The sequence below is a fragment of the Mauremys mutica genome, chromosome 7 (assembly GCF_020497125.1).
Source record: "Mauremys mutica isolate MM-2020 ecotype Southern chromosome 7, ASM2049712v1, whole genome shotgun sequence".
NCBI classification, from domain to species: Eukaryota; Metazoa; Chordata; order Testudines; family Geoemydidae; genus Mauremys; species Mauremys mutica.
Genome location: NC_059078.1, coordinates 111,197,287 through 111,216,675, shown reverse-complemented (window position 1 = coordinate 111,216,675; position 19,389 = coordinate 111,197,287). Strand labels below are relative to the sequence as shown.

The window sequence follows — 19,389 nt, the reverse complement described above, 5'->3', positions numbered from 1 at the left end:
AGCAAAGTTCCCAAAGAGAAGTCAGCACAGCAAAAAGACATGCTCAGAGAACTAAAGGTTCCAGAAAACGAGGAACATAAACAGCCAGGTACCTTGTCAGAAAAGAAAATCTCTGAATTGGATGGTTCTAAATCTGTTGAACTGCCTCTTACGAATTTAAGAAAGCTGGACAGCAAAACTGGCAGCACAAAAAGCCGTCCGATGGAAAGAGAGGAAGGTACACATACTAGCAGTGTGAATGTTGGAGCGCCTGTGGACCAAGAGATAGAAAAGCTGGAATCTGCTTCATCTGATGGGACCGAAGCTGCAAACTTAACTGCATCTTATCACAATAAAGACCAGCCCACAATTCCTGGGACCTTTTCAGAAGATGCAGGCACTGTTCCAAAGAATGATTTAGAAAGTGCAGCCATCCCAGAGGCAGAGGAATGTAATTTAATTGTACAAAGTGATGCAAAATCAGAAGATCTAATATTTTATGAAAATCAGTGCCAGGACTTTATGCCAAATGAGCAGAAGAAAAGTAAAGACTGTGACCCAAGCACTATCAATGGTACCTGCAACGTGTCAGCATCAACCATTGTCCAAGAAGACATCTTCAAAGCTGAAGTAAAAAGAGATGATCTCTGTATGTTGTCTGGTGAAATCCAAGAGAAATCCACTCACAGTAATCTTGTGCATGAAATTAAGTCTCAGGATGACACGTATATGATGCTGGATGCTTTGGGAAGTAGAAAATGCCTGGAAATATTAGGAAATCTTCAAGACTCACAGCAGGGAAAGGAAGCAACAATACATGGGTTAATAGATCACTTTAAAAATGAACTAAGCCATGATGATCATTCCCAGGCTGACTTTAAACATGAACTCAGCAGTGTGACTAAGGGGGATGTGAAGGAAGAAAGTGACACCATGTTCAGCACAGCAAAGGCAGAAGCTTCTATATGTGGCAATGAACAACTTGGAGTCACCCCTGAAACAGGTATTACAGGCACAGTATTAATTAGTGAAGGTGATGCAGCTTTGCAAGCAAGCATTCAAGATCAAGGGACAGAAGCAGAAAAGCATTACTCAGAAACTATTACAGGGATGGAGCTCGAATCGGATTTTCTAAGTACAGATTTTAATGTTGCTTCTGAAAATCAATGGAGCAAGATGCATTCAGAACACGACAGCTCACCGCTGGATGCCAAAGGAAAGGTACCAACCCTTTCATTCACTGAGCCTAAGAAACATGACATCAATGAACTTCTGGGCATGGTTACTGAAGGATTACCTACAGAAAGGTACTTATTTTAAATTAATTTTGTGAGACAGAGTTGTCATTGTCCTAGGGTTGCAGAGGGATACATTTTAGACATATAAATCTGTTGTTTGTGGTGCAGGTTTTCAGATGGTCATGGCTACCATTGACTTTTAACCAAAAATTGGTCTAAGTGGAAGAAATTTTAAATACCTTGTAAGGTCTAAATATAATAGAAGTGACCTTTTGGGATTTGTAAAGACCTTGATCTTCAACAGCTCCATTGACCTTTCCTAGTTCTTAAACTCCTCTGTGGTGATTCTGTAATGACCCCAATTTTCACACTGCATTGCCTAAAGTTAGCAAAGCAAATTACACTTAGAAGCCTTTAATAGGTGTGCTTTAGTTGAAAAATTGAGCCTGCAGTGTTTTCATTGTAGACTGCAAACTTAAAGTTAAAAAACTCAGCTACCTTACAACCTTGATTACTCTAACCTCTGTTATCTTGACCCACTGTTATTCAAAACAGTCCCATTCCCTGATATACTGAATATTATTTGTATTACCATAGCACCTAGGATCTCCAGTCATGGAGCAGTGCCTCACTGTGCTAGGCTACTGTACAAACCCAGGACAAAAAGATGGTTCCTGCCCCAAAGAGTTTATAATCTAAATAGAAGATGGACAAAAGATGAATACGGGGGTGGGGGTGAGGGTTTGAGGAGTACACCTGCTAATTACGTTAATAATGCAGTTGATTGTTTGATAATATTAAGTGTCCCCAAAGACATTCAATCAACTGAGGTTGCATTTGTATATTATCTGTGTACCGACTAGGAGTTGATATGTGTAGCTTTCTTAATCAAGGTTTGTGGATGTGCAAAACATGTTGTTGGGAGCTCAAGAATGCCTCAAACATGTTTTTTATTTTAAAAACAGTAAATGAAATGTGTTTTCTTCTGTGCATTTTTGCAGCACTATTTTGAATTTCTAGCATGAGCATAGATGTTAATTCAAAAGAATATCAACCAAGGACCTCTTTTCCACTAACTAATCATATCACTGCTTTTTCCATAATCTCAGCAACTTCCCTGAGCCCTGTCATTCTCTCCTTCCTGTATCTGAAAAGGATGCTATAGCTGTAACAGCCAAGGCCACCTCAGATGAGGCAAGAGATGACATCAGAATAGAAAGGTACTGTGAAAAGCTTAAGTATTGCAGAGGGCAATAATGCTCTATTTAGATGCATTCTTTCTTGGTAAAAGATGTAATTGAATAGGAAGGAAAAATAATGTTGATCAATGTCACATTCTTTAAAGTTGCAATGATAAAACAGTGATATGAGGGGAAAATTAAGATCTCTGTTCTCCATCCTTTAATATTGTCCATTATGGTGAAAAAATAGGGGTTTTACTTCCTTTCTATGTAATTATGGGACAAAGGCTTAATACAGCATACTTCTTTGAACAAAATATACACTAAAAAAGCCACCAAGGTGTGATAAAGTTTAACAAAAAAATTCTTTTCTTTTGGTCTCCTTAGAAATCTGTTTGTAAACTGATAGGATAAAATTAGATCCCAAATTTCATAATCTATCTCTTGAACTTGTTTTCCTTTGTGTGTGTGTCTGTTTTTAAAAAGGATGGAGGATTCATAGTGTAGTTGTTTTCCAGTGTATCATACCAGCTGTCTGCCTGGTCTAGAATAGCTCAGAAGCCAAGAAAGAGTGTGTGTATGTGTTTAAATTAGGGTGGGTATCATTCTTTAAATTAATACCTGTGGCAAACAGGGTGAGGTCTTTGGAACAGCTGTTGGCAATTCATAAGTTATTTGCTTAATACTTGCATACACTTGAATTAATTGTCACCTGTTTTTCCACTATGAGTATTTTGTACCAACAAGCAGCTGCTACTTCTGTAAGCACAAATGTAACTTTTATATCTATATGACTGTCAGTACATATGCTATACTGCGTGCAGAGCAATTTGAAATCTCTGTGTGTATATTTCACACAACAAGGACTTCCACAGGTAAAGAGAGGGAAACCTGCCTTTGTTTAGCCTTGCGTCTTCTAAGAATATGCAATTATATATATATATAAAAAAATAGAGCTAAAAAAATCTATTGAGCCAGCTAGTTTATCCCCTGTTGTTTCAGAGTATTGACCAGTCCATTTTTAGATAACTCAAGAACAGGGGCTTCCTTCACATTCCTTGGCAGATTGTTCCACAATCCAATGGGTCTCATTGTTAGCAAATATTTCCAGATATGCAGCCTAAAAACGTCTTTTGTTTAATTTCATACTCTGTCCCATGTATCCCAGTCCCAGGATCTTCTGCCTTAAAAAAGTGGTATCTGTTTGTCCCTTTGCTACAGTAAATATCCAGGGTAAAATTTACAGACGTGAGGAAAATGGCACATGAACTTGGGTCTGCGATGTCTATCTGCGGTAGGGCAGAGGAGATTCCAGTCATGAAAAATCCCAAACCAGGGTATTTGAGTGGAAATAGGTGTTTTGTTAGGAAAAGGAAATTGGTGTGTCTTGTGTTACGTAAGGAGTGGTTTTCAACCCTAGTCCATTCCAAGATACCTTATAGTGAAACTTCAGTTGTGTTAGATAGAAGGGGCCTAAATTATTGTTGTTTTTTTAGGCATCTTTTTAGAAGATGGAATTCTTAATTTTCAGGACCATCCTCTACTTTCTAGTTGGGGTAGGGGCTAGGTGGTTGCTTCTGTGGTGGTGGTACAAGTGGGAGATCCAAACAGTGCCCCTTTAACACCAACCTATGCTGAGACCTAACCTGGGTAAAGGGGATATTCCTTCCTCTCTAATGTCAAGCCTTGGGTGGAGGGATTATTTTCAGGAGAGTGGGTTATGCTAGAAATTCTTGTGCTTCTGGGGGAAAGTGGAGCAAAGTGCTACTAGTAGGAACAGGAGGATTGTGTTGGCCAGTCTCTGATGCAGGCAAAGCTGTTGGTGATTACAGAAGCCTCAGGAGAAGGAGAGGGAGACTATCCTCTCCTTCCTCTTCTCCAGGGGCATCAAACTTCCTTTACTAGTTCCTGCAGTATTGCCAATTCTTGCCATTGTTTGGAAGTCTTTAATTAGCACTTTAATTAGATGGGGCCTTTTTTTGCACAAGAGAGTACCAGAATGACATCCTGTGCTCTTGTTGCTGCATAGGTATGCTGAGAGAAGAGGTTCCCTATATAGAGGCACTTCCTGTACAAGTGCAACTGAATAACATAGGCCCCATATATATTTAGGAATCGCTGCACCTGCCACTGATATGCCTCTGCAGAGGAGTAAGGCAGTTATTGAGCAGTGCATCACAACCATTTAGAAAAAGATATGAAGAAAATTCTGTATTCAATTTAAAGTGGTATAGGCATTTGTAGATACATTTCTGTAGCTATACTGGAATTTGGCTGGGACACCAGAACCAATATCCAATCTTGAAAAAGTACCCTGGGAGGTTTAATGATTAAATGCTGTGATGTCATTCCCAGATGTGCTGCTTTTAGGTGCTAGGAATAGATTAGCTGATTTGACAAAGTATCCAATTTTTTAGTGAACTTCCAGACAATTCAGAGGGTTGGAGATGCTCAGTTTACTAAACTGGGACTAGATTGTGTAGGTATGCAAGGGGGAGAAGGGTGTAAAGAGCCACAAAGCTGGCCACAACTGCAGATATGATTGCACAATCTCTTCTGAGCGCAGTTACCCCAAAGATGAAGCTATGGCCCCCACTCTGAACCCGCCAGCAAAGCTGACTTGTGGTGAACGATAGAGTGTGCTGCAATTCTTTAAGTGGCATTAGCAACATGCCTGCTGCTCTTGAGTGCCTTGGGAGTTCTGGACGGCATTATGCAATGGTACTTGTACTCCTAAATAGAGCTGGTTGGGAATTTTTCGAGAAAATGTTTTTGTCCGAACACGCTAATTCATTTAAACTGAAACTTGTGTAAGGAAGATTTCTCAGGTAACAGAATGAATTTCTTGTCGGGGGGGGAGGAAGGGAAGGAAGAGCAGGGACTTGAACCTGAGTTTCCCACACCCCAGGGCTATTGGTTATTCTGGGGTGGGTGTCTCTTTCTTCTTGTTTTCGTTCCACGTCGGAATGAAAAGACACGTCAAAACCTCAACATTTTTTGCAAAATGAAATTCTTGTTTTCTAGCCAGCCCTACTCTAAATCTCTTAGGTGCTTTTGAAAATTGCACCCGATGCCTATTGAAGCTCATGCCATAATGGTGCAGACCCTGTTCCCTCCAATATTTACATTGGTTTTCATTCTCTTTTATACCTGTATTAAGCTATGTCATTTATAAAGCTAAACAATATTGTTACATGCCAAATAAATCACAGCACTCTATGACAGAGCAGGGTAAGTTGAAAAACCCTCTTTATTCTATTTACGTAGGCCAGACAGTAATCCTATAAGTAAAATTGGCCTAGACATGTTTTTTAAATTTTCTTTCATGCACTATTCTTGCAGTTGGAAATTGGCAAGATTAGTAAGCTGTCTGAAAAGAATGTTGACTCCTTAGTAAATACTGACTTGATCTTTTTTTCCCCTCTGCATAGAAAATACAATATTAAATATTTTAACAGTCTTTCTGAGTGAGGTATGGAATGCATAGCTCTTTCTCAGATTGTGCACTCAAATAGGTTCTGATTGCTGGAACTTTATGCCTATTTGAGACCTGTGGTGTTTGAAAACAGAATCATTGCGTTAAAATTAATTTTGAATCTGAACTGTGATTATGCAGCTTCCCCTTGTTCCACACCCCTCTATTCCCCACTTCAGAATTCACTATTTTGTATTTTTTCCTTCTTCAGATATTGCATACATCTCAGGATTACAACACAGAGAACAAAAAATTGCTGAAGCTATTCACATAAAACGAAGGGTATCTGATTTCATCAGACTTTTTTTTGTCTATTTGCCTTTCTTCCTGGCACTCTAGCATCCATTTTCTTTCTCTCTGTTTTCCAGTCCATCAATCTCATTCTCCCTCATAGGAATAGCCATTAGTAAACTGTTATCTTTCTAATCACAAGGGAACTGGTCCTGTAGTCCTTACCCAAATATAACTCCCATGATATCACTACATTGGCTACACAAAATGTAGAGTAATGGAGAACCAGATCCATCATAGCATTCTGGTTAAACATTTTACCTCAATTAATCTATTTATGCACTAAAGGAGATAAGTGCATGAAAGCAAAGAACTAAATATTCATTTACTAATCCATCCCCTGCCAGCTGCAGGTGGACCTTGCTATTTTTCAATTACACTCAAGTATATTTTTGAGAAATATACTCTTAACGTAGGTACTGACATTGACTTGGATACTGCATATGCTTTTAAAGTTAAAAGGTCCCTTAATGCCTCTAGAGAAACATTATTTCTGTTTAATAAAATGTAAGCATTCTGTTAAGGAAATGCAGTATTGCTTTGTGATATTTTCAGTGTATGAGGAATCAACGCACCATGACTTCCTAAATTCCTTCCTCTTTCTTTCTTTCTTTCTTTCTTTCTTTCTTTCTTTCTTTCTTTCTTTCTTTCTTTCTTTCTTTCTTTCTTTCTTTCTTTCTTTCTTTCTTTCTTTTTCTCATTTATCTAAAACACTTTTGATTCTTTTATGTTCCTGGTAGTTCTCCCCAGATGTATGTTTCAACCTTGCAACCTCCTTATATTTCCCATATGTCAGCTCTTTGTACTCTCTTTGCAAATTTGGACACCTTGCAATTAGGTCTATTTTCCCTGTTACTAACGGAATCTGTAAAGAGGGATTAGTCCCAGCCCTGAACCCTGTGGTGGGCAATTCAGAGAAAAGCAGTTATAGACACGGTCATTTTCTCTGTGCAGTTTTTTCTGCATCTTGGCCAGACTTGCATCTTGCTGGTGCCCCCCGACAAAGACTCCTCTTCAGAGATGTTCTAAGATCCAGAATTCCCAGTGTTTCCCTCTTCCTTTGCTTTCCATTTTCACTCTGACTATGCTCTGCAACTACTCCCTCCTTCTCTTTCCTTTCTCTGTTCCTGACTCTGAACCAAGGTCATATGCTCTATCCTTCCCGACAATTCCTATGGGTGGGACATTGTTTTGTATGGAAAAGGTCAAACATATGTATTGTATGTTCAGAGTGAGATTCAAATGAGTTGGGCGTATAGATTTGGCCAGGCAAATGGCTCAATGCCCATATCTAAATATCAGTGACCACAATTGGCAGTACACTTGTAATTTCAAGGGTAAGTGAATGCTTAGAGTTGACTCAAATTTGTGTTTGCCTCTGTGTCTCAGCCAGGGCCGCCCGGAGGGGGGGGGGCAAGTGGGGCAATTTGCCCTGGGCCCTGCAGGGGCCCCCACGAGAGTTTTTCGGGGCCCCTGGAGCAGCTTCTTTCGCTCTGGGTCTTCGGCGGCAGGGGGTCCTGCTCTGGTGGAAGGACCCCCGGCTGCTGAATTACCGCCGAAGACCCGGCACTTCAGCAGCGGGTCCCGCTTCGGCGGTAATTTGGCAGTGGGGAGCCCCTGCCACGGGTCTTCAGGGCACTTCGGCGGCGGGTCCTGGAGCGGAAGGACCCCCCGCTGCCGAATTACCGCCGAAGCGGGGGCCTCTGCCGCTGAAGACCCCAGGCCCCCTGAATCCTCTGAGCGGCCCTGGTCTCAGCCTACCTTATCAAGCATGGAGATACACTCAATGGGCTGTGTGGTACTTGGAGAAGCAAATCCAGTGCAGGCAGTATGTAATCATTCTCACCTGGCACTTTGGACTAAGCACCATAATCATGACAATTTGAATGTGACTTCAGAGAATTTTCAATTGGCATGACATGTAACCTGCATGTTGATATAATGATAGGCTTTCTGTTTACAAAATAGGTATTGGCCTAGGTGCTTGGAAGCCAAAGTGTTAATAGCATTTGGGACTTAGGCAAAATTAGCTAAGCTTTAGCATTCAGGTACTGCTTGCTGCTGGTGCTGTATACCTGCATGAAAAGTTCTGGATCAGTCTTTCTGTATTGCATACTTATTGTCACAGTTTCAGGGTAATTGCACCTGTTTTGCCCCTCCATGGTCCACTCCAGGAGGTCAGTGGTCTGAGGTCTTAGGTCTCTAGCCATCATCTGTCTCTGAGCAGAGGCCCTTGTCCCGCTCCCTCCTGACCAGGGGTTTTGAGGCTGCACAGCTCTGTCTTACATTGTGATATCCTCAGGAAGCCAGTCTGCCAGTGTATTGCTTTCTGTGCAAGGGCTATGAACAGTGTATTGCCAGCAGTTACAAGTTACCACACAGCTCTTTCTAAGCAAGAACATTTATTCTTAAGGTAAAAGCATGCCAGAGAAAACCTAATAAACAGCTTTAAACATGCACCAAACATACCAGGGGTCACCCATCAGTCTCATGCGGCCCTAGTAGGCTGAAGTCTTTCCAACCCTGCCACAAGGGGTGCCCCCTCCCCTCGCCTTGGACAGAAAGTCCTGTCAGTTTGTTGAGACTTTAGTCACTACAGTCGTAGGTGCCTTTGCTGTGAACTCTCTAAGGGTATACTCCTGGAAGATGCTGAGTGCCCTTCAAGATCAGGACCTAATTTAGTGAAGGGCTAATCACTGAATGTGTTTCAAACATATCAGGGTCTCTCCTCTTTTATGAGCTCAGTCTCACCTCCTTCCTTTCTTTGAAGGCCATCCCTAGGACTCTCTCCCTTCAGTCCTGATCTTCTTTTAGTAAAGAGTTCAGTAAGACTCTGGTCTCTAGAATGTTTCTACTTTAAATGCTTTCATTTCCCTTCACCTGATAAATCCCAGTGGAAGGAGCCTGGAAAAATAGATAGGTCTTCACAGCATAGTCTGAAAGTCAACAAACATTAGTCTAGATTCTCTGCTCCAATGCAGTGATACCAACAGAAAATTTGGCACTTGGTCTCAAAAGGCATGTCTATGCTGCAGTAAAAGACCTGTGGCACGGTCACAGCTGGGGGCTGTGCGCCATATTGCAGTGTAGATGTCCAGGGTTGGCCTGGAGTCCAGGCTCTAAAACCTCATGCTGGGTAACAAAGCCCAGGCTCCAGCCTGAGCCTAGATGTCTACACTGCAGTTTTTAGCCCCATAAGCCGGAGTCAGCTGACCAGGGCTCTGAGATTCAGTGCAGTGAGGTTTTTTTTATTGCAGTGTAGACACACCCTAAAGACCAGCAGCAGGGATGCATTGCAGAATCAAGTGTTCTTTGCCGGGTATGCCCTGCCTAACATTCCCTTCATGTTTAAACTGGGAAGTTCTTAGCTTGAGCCCTTCAGATTCTCTCAACTGCCCCAGTAGCAAACAAAGGAGGTAGGAGATCTGTAAATTGGACAGGACCTAAACTGGTTGCCAATCTGGCCCATAATTAGCCACTCTTTTTCATCCACACATGCACTGATTTATTCTGATGTTGTGGACAGATGCAATCTGTGACCAGTGTTCCTAGAAAGTGTAAGTTCCTGTTCTGATGATGTGCTCTATACTTACTGAGCCCATGCAAAGCTCAGGGAAGGGCAACATGCTTGCTTTTATGCTCCTGTTCGCAGGCTTTTATGCTCCTGAAGGTCACCAACCTGCCTTTACTCCTTTGAACCCCATTGTTTTCACAGCTAACTTGGCTAATGAAAGATAAAACAATGTAATCAGTAAAACCCTTTTGATTTTATGAGCTTACGTGAAGCATTTGGAATTTGTTGTTATGATAACATTGTTATTCACTTCTTGCTGATAGAAGCATCAAAGCTAAGAATAACTCAGCGCTCACTGAAAACTGGATTAGTTTTTCAAAGGGAGGGCAAAATTGATTATACACAGGCTTGCCTGCCATAGCAAGGGATCTGGACTCAATCACTTCTAGTCCTGTCTTCCCAAGTGTGCATACAATTGGTCGTTTTCTAACAATTAGGGTAGTTTTACGATTTGTCTGTTTCAAAATTGATTGGTATTAACTCATTATGATAGCTTCATTCCTCCTCTCATTCATGCAAAATATTAAACTGATTACTGCGGCAGTCCACAAGAATTGTGTAACTATTTGATTAAATTTTTTGAAAATGCTACAGTGATATGTGAAACTTCTGCAGTAGGATTCCTCTCCACAAAGTCCCGCTACTTGTTTGTTTGCTTCCTTTGTTTGTTTGGTTTTCACAAATAACAGCTGGGGCTGCCAAAGGGATTGATCACTGAATTTTACTAAACTTTCAGCAAACTTGGGCTGATTTTCAAGATAGCTTGGGCCAATTTTTGTTTTCAACTGGAAACTATGCAAAAGTCTTTGGTTTCCTATCATTCTGACTCCAGACCAGGAAAAATTTGGTGGTTCCAAATTTGAATATGATTTGTTCAAACCTGAAACTCAGTGATATTCTGGCGGTTCAAACCCCTATGCAAAACTTAACTTGAAAGAGAGGTTCTCTCAAAGTCTTAAGAAACAAAACTGCTGAGATTTGCACAGCTCTAATGATCAGCCACCACAAATAGTTCTCATGAGGCTGTATTCATGTACAGGAAACAGTGTAAATATAAGGTTACATTCTGCAGAAAAGGTCTGTGGGTGTTTGTATTTTGTACCCAGTAAAGAGGGGCATAGACAACTTGTTTATTGGGGGTGGGGGGAAGGGAACATTTTGAGGTCTGACTCATGAGTTTTTTTAAAACATGAGGCTGGCTATATTGCCATAGTGTGTTGAAAAACCTCAGATTAAGTTCACAGCTGAAGAGGGGAGTGCTGGCCCAGCTACCACTAATGGTGCTAGGGCCACCATTAGCTCCCAGGCAGATATCTGCCTGCATTGAGGCAGCTCCTCTAGCCACAAGGAGGGGCAGCTTTAGTAGCATGGTCTCACGGATTAAATGGGACAGATCCCTGCTTTGATAGTGACTCCCTCTGTGGCCTTTGTCATGTCACACAGTGCAGAGTTTTCAAACGTGGGCACCTAAAGTTAGGCATTTGAATCCAGAATTAAAGACTTGGTGCTTAACTTCGGACACCCAGGTTGAAAGTGTTGGCCCATAAGCTCTCTGTGCCTCAGTTTCCATAATTGTAAAATAGGACTGTGATGAGGTAGTCTGCTCTCTTAAGGATAGTGGTTGCTACTAGTCAGCCCACCTGTCACATGGCTTGGCCCTTTAAGGTTTGAAAGAGCCAATATTTTGAGAGAGAGGGAGGAAGTGGTCCCAGGAATAATTGTTGCTTGAGAGAAAATCCCATCACTGTATCCTTAAGGGCCCTAGGACCAGGAGCCTTGTAGAGAGGGTGGGGGCAAGGCTCCCCTCTCACCCAACCAATTGAGGGTGAGCTGGGAGTAGGGGACCCAACTGTCTCCTCCCTCATAGCAGCGCAGACACCATCAATAGAAGAATGCTGCCTGATGGATCTTCCTAGCCTGAGTATTAATTTAGGGGAAATGGGCCAAACGAGGGAGAAGCTGGCTCGGGCCCTCCATTATAACCCAGCACCATGGAGGAGAGCTGAGACTTTTATCTATGGAGAGGTAATAACGGCCTGAATTACCCGGCTCCAGAAGGAGGGCTAGGGCTCCTGGCAGAAGAAGAGACAGAGTGTCTGTTTCGTTGATGGGTATATATACCCTGTTCCAGGAGGAGCGGGCGGGGGGGATGGACTCTGGTTCAAAGAGAGACAGGGAGACCGGTTAACTCATGACCTGGCTCCAAGGAGGAGAGCTGGGGGACTCCTGTTTTGAGGTAGTGAGAATTTGAAGCATAATTCCAGCTCCAGGAAGGGGGTTGGGAGGCGTGTCTCCTGAACCAGGATGAAGAGCTGAGCAGGACTTTTATAGGGACCCAAAGATGGGTGTCCTGGGGCAACCAACAAAGTCAGTCACCCTTCCTAGAAAACTGAATAAATCAGACCCCATGATGGGGGTGTGGGTTTTTGAACCAACCTAAGTCTGGTAATTGATTGAAAAAGCCTTGGGGGAAGAAGGGGGCGGTTCTGAGTGCAGTGTGCCACCCAGGCTACAAGGAGTCTCACCTCTTGGTATGGGCTAATGATAAACTTCCCTCTCTCTCAAAGGAGAATGTTTGCAACAGGTTATGTTTGGCCCCAATCCTGTAATGTACCATGTGTGCTGGCCCTCCATGGAGCCCAAATGAATACTGTTGATTGCAGGATTGGGACCAAAGTGCTAGAACTCATCAGAATGCACACAGAACAAGCTGCCTCCCAATTTTTCAGCAGCGGGATCTGCTTTTGCAGCTGGGGGTTAGGGGGTCAGGATTTAACGATACATACCTCCACCCTCCCAACACACACACATGCACACCCCTATGTAAACTGTTGTTACGATAATGATGATTTGTAATAGTATGCACTGTCCAAACATAAGACACAGTCTCTAGCCAGAGGAGAGCTAAATCTAAGCCATTTAATAAATGAAGGCTGCGGAGAAGGGATAAAAACATACAATCCCTTCTTGGGTTTTTCCCCTATAAATATCAATGATCATCAGTTTGTCTAATTTCTTGTAGGTGTCCAAGCAAATATTTGGGGGCTTTTTGGTGAGAAGTGATGTTAAGGGGGAGAGGGGTAGTGGCCTTGTGGTTCACTTGAGGAAGGGTACCTCGTGCATAAGGGCTGACTCCATCGCTACTCCTCCAGGCCTCCTGGAGAGAAGTCTCACTCAGGTCCTGGGCCTTGAGCCATCACTTCTGTTGGGGGTGGAATCACATGATTCTCCCATTCTCAGACTGGGCCTTCGGCTGCAGACCTCAGGTACTAACTGTAATCACCTCACAGGCCTGACTTAAATTTAGCACTGCAGTTCTCTTCTCTCCAGCACCTTTGTCCAGTGGTTTATAGTGACAGACTATTAAAACCAAGAATTACATTATTTAGAACCCAAGCGTTTAAGAGAAAAACTGGTCTTAAAACAATAAACACCCTATATGCTTGCCGGTCCTTCCCTAAGTCTTACCATTCCCCAGAAGCTGGGGAAAGACCCCAACTTCTTTCAGCTACCCTAGCAGGACCTGTGTTTCTGTCATCCAGGTCAGTTGCTCTCACCAGGAAGAGCACGCTCAACATGCTCTCTGGAGAGTCCTTTTAACTGTTTAATATCCTTCTGATCTCTAGACTCCTACCAAAACAGCTGCGTAACTTCCGGTTAGAGCCTGGATGCAGTTGCCCCCAAAGAGTTTATTGGGAGGTTGCTTATTCCTTCCCTGGTCATTTTCCATCAGTCCCCTGTTCAGCTAGATCAGTATGTTCATACAGGGATGTCTAGTAACACACCGTCCGTACAGTAACTTCATTTTACTAATAGGTCACATACAGTATCCATAAAATTATCAATGTTCTTGGATTATTATGTAACAACTCCATTTCCACCAGGAGGACCACTGGGGAAGAAATTGAATAAATTGCTGGAGAACTCAAGCAGCAATGGAATGGGGTTGGGGGTGTCAAGTTTAATGGCATTGGATGAATGAAGGAGTTGGGATTAGAGATGCGATAAGAGATGAGTGAATAAACAGAGAGGGGATGGATTAATTGAGCCAAAAAATCATCTCATGACCCCTCCCCATGGTTACCCAGTTTCTTTGTCGTCTGAGATGGTGTTGTTCATTCACATTAATGCAGAGTTGGGTGTGAGCATGGTGTTCAAGAGTCAGTCGGTGGTTTATTCGTTTCAGTGGTTGGAAAGCTAGGACTTGAGTCAGTAATATTTTTGGTGGTAGGGAGTTGGTGGCAACATGTGTTTCAGTCCTGGTAAAAAATGCTAGTACTGGCCCTATCAGCAAGAACTCAGATAAGCTTTGGCTATGGATGTTTGCCAAGATCAAGGGTTGTTGGGAGAGAGGAGCCTTTAATGCAATAACTTACTACTTGCTGTATCAAGTACTAAATGGGAAGTCTAGTGTAAAAACTGAACACGACAATATGTTTTAAAAAATAAAACAAATATTCCACACACCAAAAAAAAAAAATCCCCTCAGTCTCTTCCCTTTTTTTCTTCTGTCCTCTAGGGCTAGTGTACCTGCAAAAGCTATTTTTAAAATGGATTCCAGATGAAAGTGGAGTTGTTCTGTTTCCTCCCTCCTTGACTCCCCATGCACCAGAGGATAGCTGGGAGCCCCTACCTGCACCAGGAAAATCCCATTAACTCTTCTTTTTCCATTCCTGGTTTCCTGCTGCTCAGGTTTGGGGAGGGAGAAGAAGGGAGGTGAGAGAGAATCATCCTCTCTAGCAGCTGCTTGTAATATTACCTCTGCTCCAGATCTCAGTTCTTGCTGTCAGTATTGATGCCGATTCTCAGTACTGGAGCTGAGTGAGCTATCTGTAGCAAACCAATTTATTTGTCAAGCTTAACCCTTTTTTTATTGGTTTCAGTGGTAGCCATGTTAGTCTGTATCAGCAACCCCCCCCCCAAAACGAGGAGTCCTTGTGGCACCTTAGAGACTAACAAATGTATTTGGGCATAAGCTTTCGTGGGCTAGAACCTACTTCATCAGATGTAGTCTCTAAGGCGCCACAAGGACTCCTCATTTTTTTTTTAATTAATGATTTTGCTTTTTCTTAATTTACTGCTAATTGGCAAATGCTTTATGGGGAAAATTGAACAAGGAGGGGTGTGAAAATGGCTGGACAGAAAAGCAAGTCAGAATTAATGAAAATATTAATGACTTTTCTAAATGCTCAGCTCTGCTTGCTTCATGCTCAGAGCGGTCCAGCTGACATCATTACTGTTAGCCATCTTGATCCATATGAGCATAAACAGGAGGCGTACATAGAGTGACCAGATGTCCCAATTTTATAAAGACCGTCCTGATTTTTGGGTCTTTTTCTTATATAGGCTCCTATTATCCCCCACCCTTGTCCTGATTTTTCACACTTGCTGTCTGGTCACCCTAGGCGTACAGTACTGTTAAGTTCTGTGCAAGACCAAGAGCTGGGCAAAGTTCTGAGAGATCAAGTTCTGAAGCTGAGGAAATAAGTCAGTTTTGTCACTTGAATAAGGATTAGCCTGCCCCACAATTGAGCTGTGGAGTCTGCAGGCTTCTACAGCCATAGCCATGCAGAGTCTTTGCTGAATTGAACCTCTATAGTTCAGCATTTATATCAAATACCCGGACTCAACATTTGGTGAGCAGTGAATCTATTAAATCTTCTATTATATGAACTAGATTTACGTATAAAATAGCCTGGTGATTAACCCCTTGGTTGCTGGCAACTTGTATATACACCACGGCCACAGAACAGTAAACATCAATGGAAAATAAGGATATAATTCCATATTCACAGGGACATATTTATGTTGTGGTGACCTACATCCATAGAAAATTGAAGGGATTAATTAGGGATGCAGCTAACCCTTTCCGCTTCATTGTGCTACAGGGCTATAGCATATGTTTCTGGAATTTAACGACACACTTAAAGGGTCTGGATTTAAGTTTACAACTCTAAACAAGTAAGGCTTCAATAATAGCTAGTAAAACTAGGCAGAACCTTGCCTGCATCTTGGAACTTTGGAAAGTTCGTCTTTCAAGTTAGGCCAAGCACTCTGCCAACATCAACAATCAAGAGTTCCACGAAGTGTCTTTAAAAATTAAATATCAAGTTGTGTGGCTTGGCTGCATGGATTGTTGTTTATTTTGTAATCATTTAATTTGTACAAGTCTTTAGTGTCATACAGAGTGGAAAGTGTTGTGAAAACTCAAAACAGCTATCAGCTTGTCATGACTCAAAAAGTCTTGGAAGAAACTTTGTAACAGACTGATGAGAAAAGAATGAAAACCACGTGTCAGTCTCACTGGCATACTGTGTGTGTGTGTGAGAGAGAGAGAGAGAGAGAGAGAGCAAGCTCAAATTCCTACAAATTCAGGAGCAGTTTGTTTAATGATCGATTAGGTCCTTTCCTCTCAAGCATGGTGTAAATGTCCAGAAATGCAGAGGCGTGCCACAGTAACGCAGCCCTGCATTCCTTTGACCCCAAGCAGGATCAGATGCCTTTGAAGCAATTGCATGTTTGTTAGATACTGGCCTTTCCTTGGGGAGCCTCATGGGAGGAGCCTTTGTCAGACGGCTCCAGTTTTATAGTCATTGGCCTTTTGTGTGTTTCAACTTTCAAACAGCCTTCCATTCAGAAGAGAAGCACTTTGGAAATGCAGCACCAAACACAGATTTCTGGAATATTTCTTTGGCTGACTGGGATAAGTTTTTACTTTCAGTGGATTCAGCAGTGGATATAGTTAAGTCAATCGTCCCGTTAAAGTCTGACTTTGAAGTCGGGACTGAAAAGGATGGAAGTTTAGAAATTGCTCTCATAAAGGAATCTGTGCTAAATTGGTGGGCGTGTTTTTGTTTTGTTCTGTATTTTTGAGCTGAGGATGATTTGGAATGGCAGAGCTGGTTATTATTTCTTGACACTGGTAAGTGTGAATTGTTTGAGAAAAATGATTATGCAACTAAACTTATGTATGGGTTGGTTTTCAAAATAACTTAAAAAAAAGCATTTGGGGATTAAAAATTAAAAGTAGTTTGTTTCTATCCTGCCATGCAAACTCTTTATTTCTCTGTATAAAAGATGTCACACTTTTTTTTTGCTGCTTCCACACTGTTCTCCATTCACTTTTGAAGAGTTACATGTCTTCAGTACTCATATTGAGTAGAATGTTGTCTTTTCATATAACTCTATATTGAGCTTTTTAAGAGTCTTGAATTAGATGTGGATTAACTATCATTATCGCAAAGTAGCTGAAAAGACTTGGATTTTGTGGATATTGCCATAGAATGTGGTTGGATTCCTTTTAGACTCTCGTATCAGCATGTGTTTTAGCAGTTCAGTGGAGACTTGCGGGTTAGTTATATTGCACAATGAAACTTCTGACTCAAGTTTACTATTCATAAATTGGAGACTTTTAAATTCTATAAAAATTACATCACAGTGTGACTAAGAGTACTCTGTCCTTCTAAAAAGCTGAAATACAGCTGTAACATTTGACAGTTATTATGGCAGTAATGTAGCAAATGCATTATGCTTATTCATCTTGTGTAATTATTTATATTTGTAATATTTCATGCAACTTCTTACTGCTATTTACAGATGGCATAGCAAAAAGTATTTTAATCTACCATGCTCTTTCAGTACATTTACTTTACAGGCTTTTTTAAACTACAGTATAAGTACATACTGACTATGGTATGCCACCTTAAATTGTAGTTTTTAATTTGATCATACTAATATAACATTCCATACAATTAGACTTTCTCTTCTATCTTAATGATTTATTGCGTTTTTTCACATTAATATGGTAAATTGAGTATACAGGTAGAGAAAAACGAAAGGACTTCCAAAATGGTATGTGCTTGGAAGGAATATTCCAGGCCCTAAAGTGATTTATGACTTAACATCACTACCTGCTGAGGGAACTTCTTTATCGTGTCAGCATTTCCATAAATGCTGCCAGAAAAGTAACACTTCAGAAAATTACTCTTTGCTATTGGGTGCTCTGATTGGCTGAGACTGTGATGCCATTGTCTTCCAGTTAGTATGTGGTATTTTGTGATTACTGGCAGGGACTGCAAAATGCAAGATAAGTTGAGTTGGGGTTGTCTCTAGAAGATGGGTATCTCCCTTGAGGAAATCATTTGAAAAGATTCTACTTAGAAACAATTCAGCTTCTATTCAATACAACTGTTGCATTTATCTTCCTTCCATTCTTTGTCACCAAGGATATTTTGCACACAGAGAGGATTTCCTTGTCCCTTGAAGCCACTGTGTTGGGTGGAAGCAGGGTGGAGCTGTATCCCAGGAGGGATTTCAGGAAGCCTAGTGTTTTAGGCAGGCTTTTTTTTAAAGAGCTTCTGAGGAGTCCAGCTACTATGCCAACCATTTGGAAGTTATAGTTTGTGCTGTCCTTTGAGCCAGGCCAACTTTGCTGCTTATCCCTCCTACCACCTGACTTCCTTTGGGATAGCTAATGCTACAGGTGACACTAATTGTGCTCTTGCACATACGGCAATTGTGCCCAGTCACTGTGCGGAGCTGTATGCATTGGGTAGAGGGTTCTTGCTGCCTATCTATTCTCTTCTGCACTTTCACCTAGCATCCATGCACATTCTGGTTGAGGATCTTTGTTTCTGAAGAATTCCTCTGCTTTGGCTGCTTATTCCTCATATGAAGGCCTCATAAATTTGTGACATCAGAATTATTTCCACAGAAGCCAGTATTGGTATCCTGGCAAGAATTATGGCTTCTGGTGAATGGTAGAGAAAAGAATAGTTAGAGAAGGAATGTTATGGACAGCTGGCACAGTTTAGGGCAACTGCACCTGTACTTTTCCTTAGTGGTTCAGCAAGGGCACCTATTCCTAGACTTCCGGCTCCCCAGCTGTTGCCTTTCTTGGGTAGAGACCCACATCGCTGTCCCTTCTGACTGGGATATTTCCAGACTGCACAGTTCCCTGCCTTCACTGTATTATTTCCAGCAAAAGACGGTGTGCCTAAGCAGGCCTGCTTCACTTCTCTCCTCTCCTCAGAGACCTGACATGGTGTAATTGCTACAGCGCTGTTATCACATAGTTCTTCCAAGCAAGCATATTTTATCCTTAAGGTAAAAATGTTAGAGAAAAATATATATTAAAAACAATGAAAGAACCTACATGTATTCTACTAAGTTGACCAGAGATTTCTCTCACACACCTATCTCCACATGGGCTCTGGTCAGTGTCTGTCCTTCCAGCCCTTCCCTAAGGAGTCCGTTTTCTGGATCGGAATAAAACCCCTGAGCCTGTTTAAAACCAGGCTATTTGTCCATAAACCTTTCTTTGTCTGTTAGTCCCTGGAGAATTCAGTTTGAACTAGTATAACTGAACCTCTCCAGGGTCTGGCTTCAAAGGGCTGATAACTGGAGGAATCATATTAGCATACCCCCTTCTCCTAAAGAAGATCCATACAATCTCACAATAACTCATACACAATTGGATATTTAATACAATGGACCCCAAGGTATTAAACTCAGTAAGATTTGTCCAAGATATTGTTATATTTCTCGGAACAACATATTATATTTGTTACCCATATAGGATAAGTATAAAATTAAAGAATTAGTTAAGTTTGGTTAAGGAAATGTATTTGTGTTGTAAAGAAAGGCCTGGAC

The 19,389-nt window shown here is 41.7% G+C and overlaps 1 protein-coding gene across 7 annotated transcripts in view; it reads left to right on the top strand.

The window, feature by feature from the left end:
* The first annotated feature begins 273 nt into the window (after positions 1–273).
* The window catches only part of TACC2 (transforming acidic coiled-coil containing protein 2), a 150,351-nt gene continuing 131,235 nt past the window's right edge, over positions 274–19,389 (top strand). For 2 of the 7 annotated variants that reach the window (XM_045024286.1, XM_045024288.1), the window contains exons 1-2: positions 276–1,286; positions 2,327–2,437. In XM_045024286.1, the coding sequence (XP_044880221.1) occupies positions 502–1,286; positions 2,327–2,437 (896 nt within the window). In that variant the 5' untranslated portion in view covers positions 276–501. Of the gene's footprint in view, positions 1,287–2,326; positions 2,438–19,389 lie in introns of all 7 variants that reach the window. The other 5 variants (XM_045024287.1, XM_045024284.1, XM_045024291.1 and 2 more) reach the window with 5 other exon arrangements.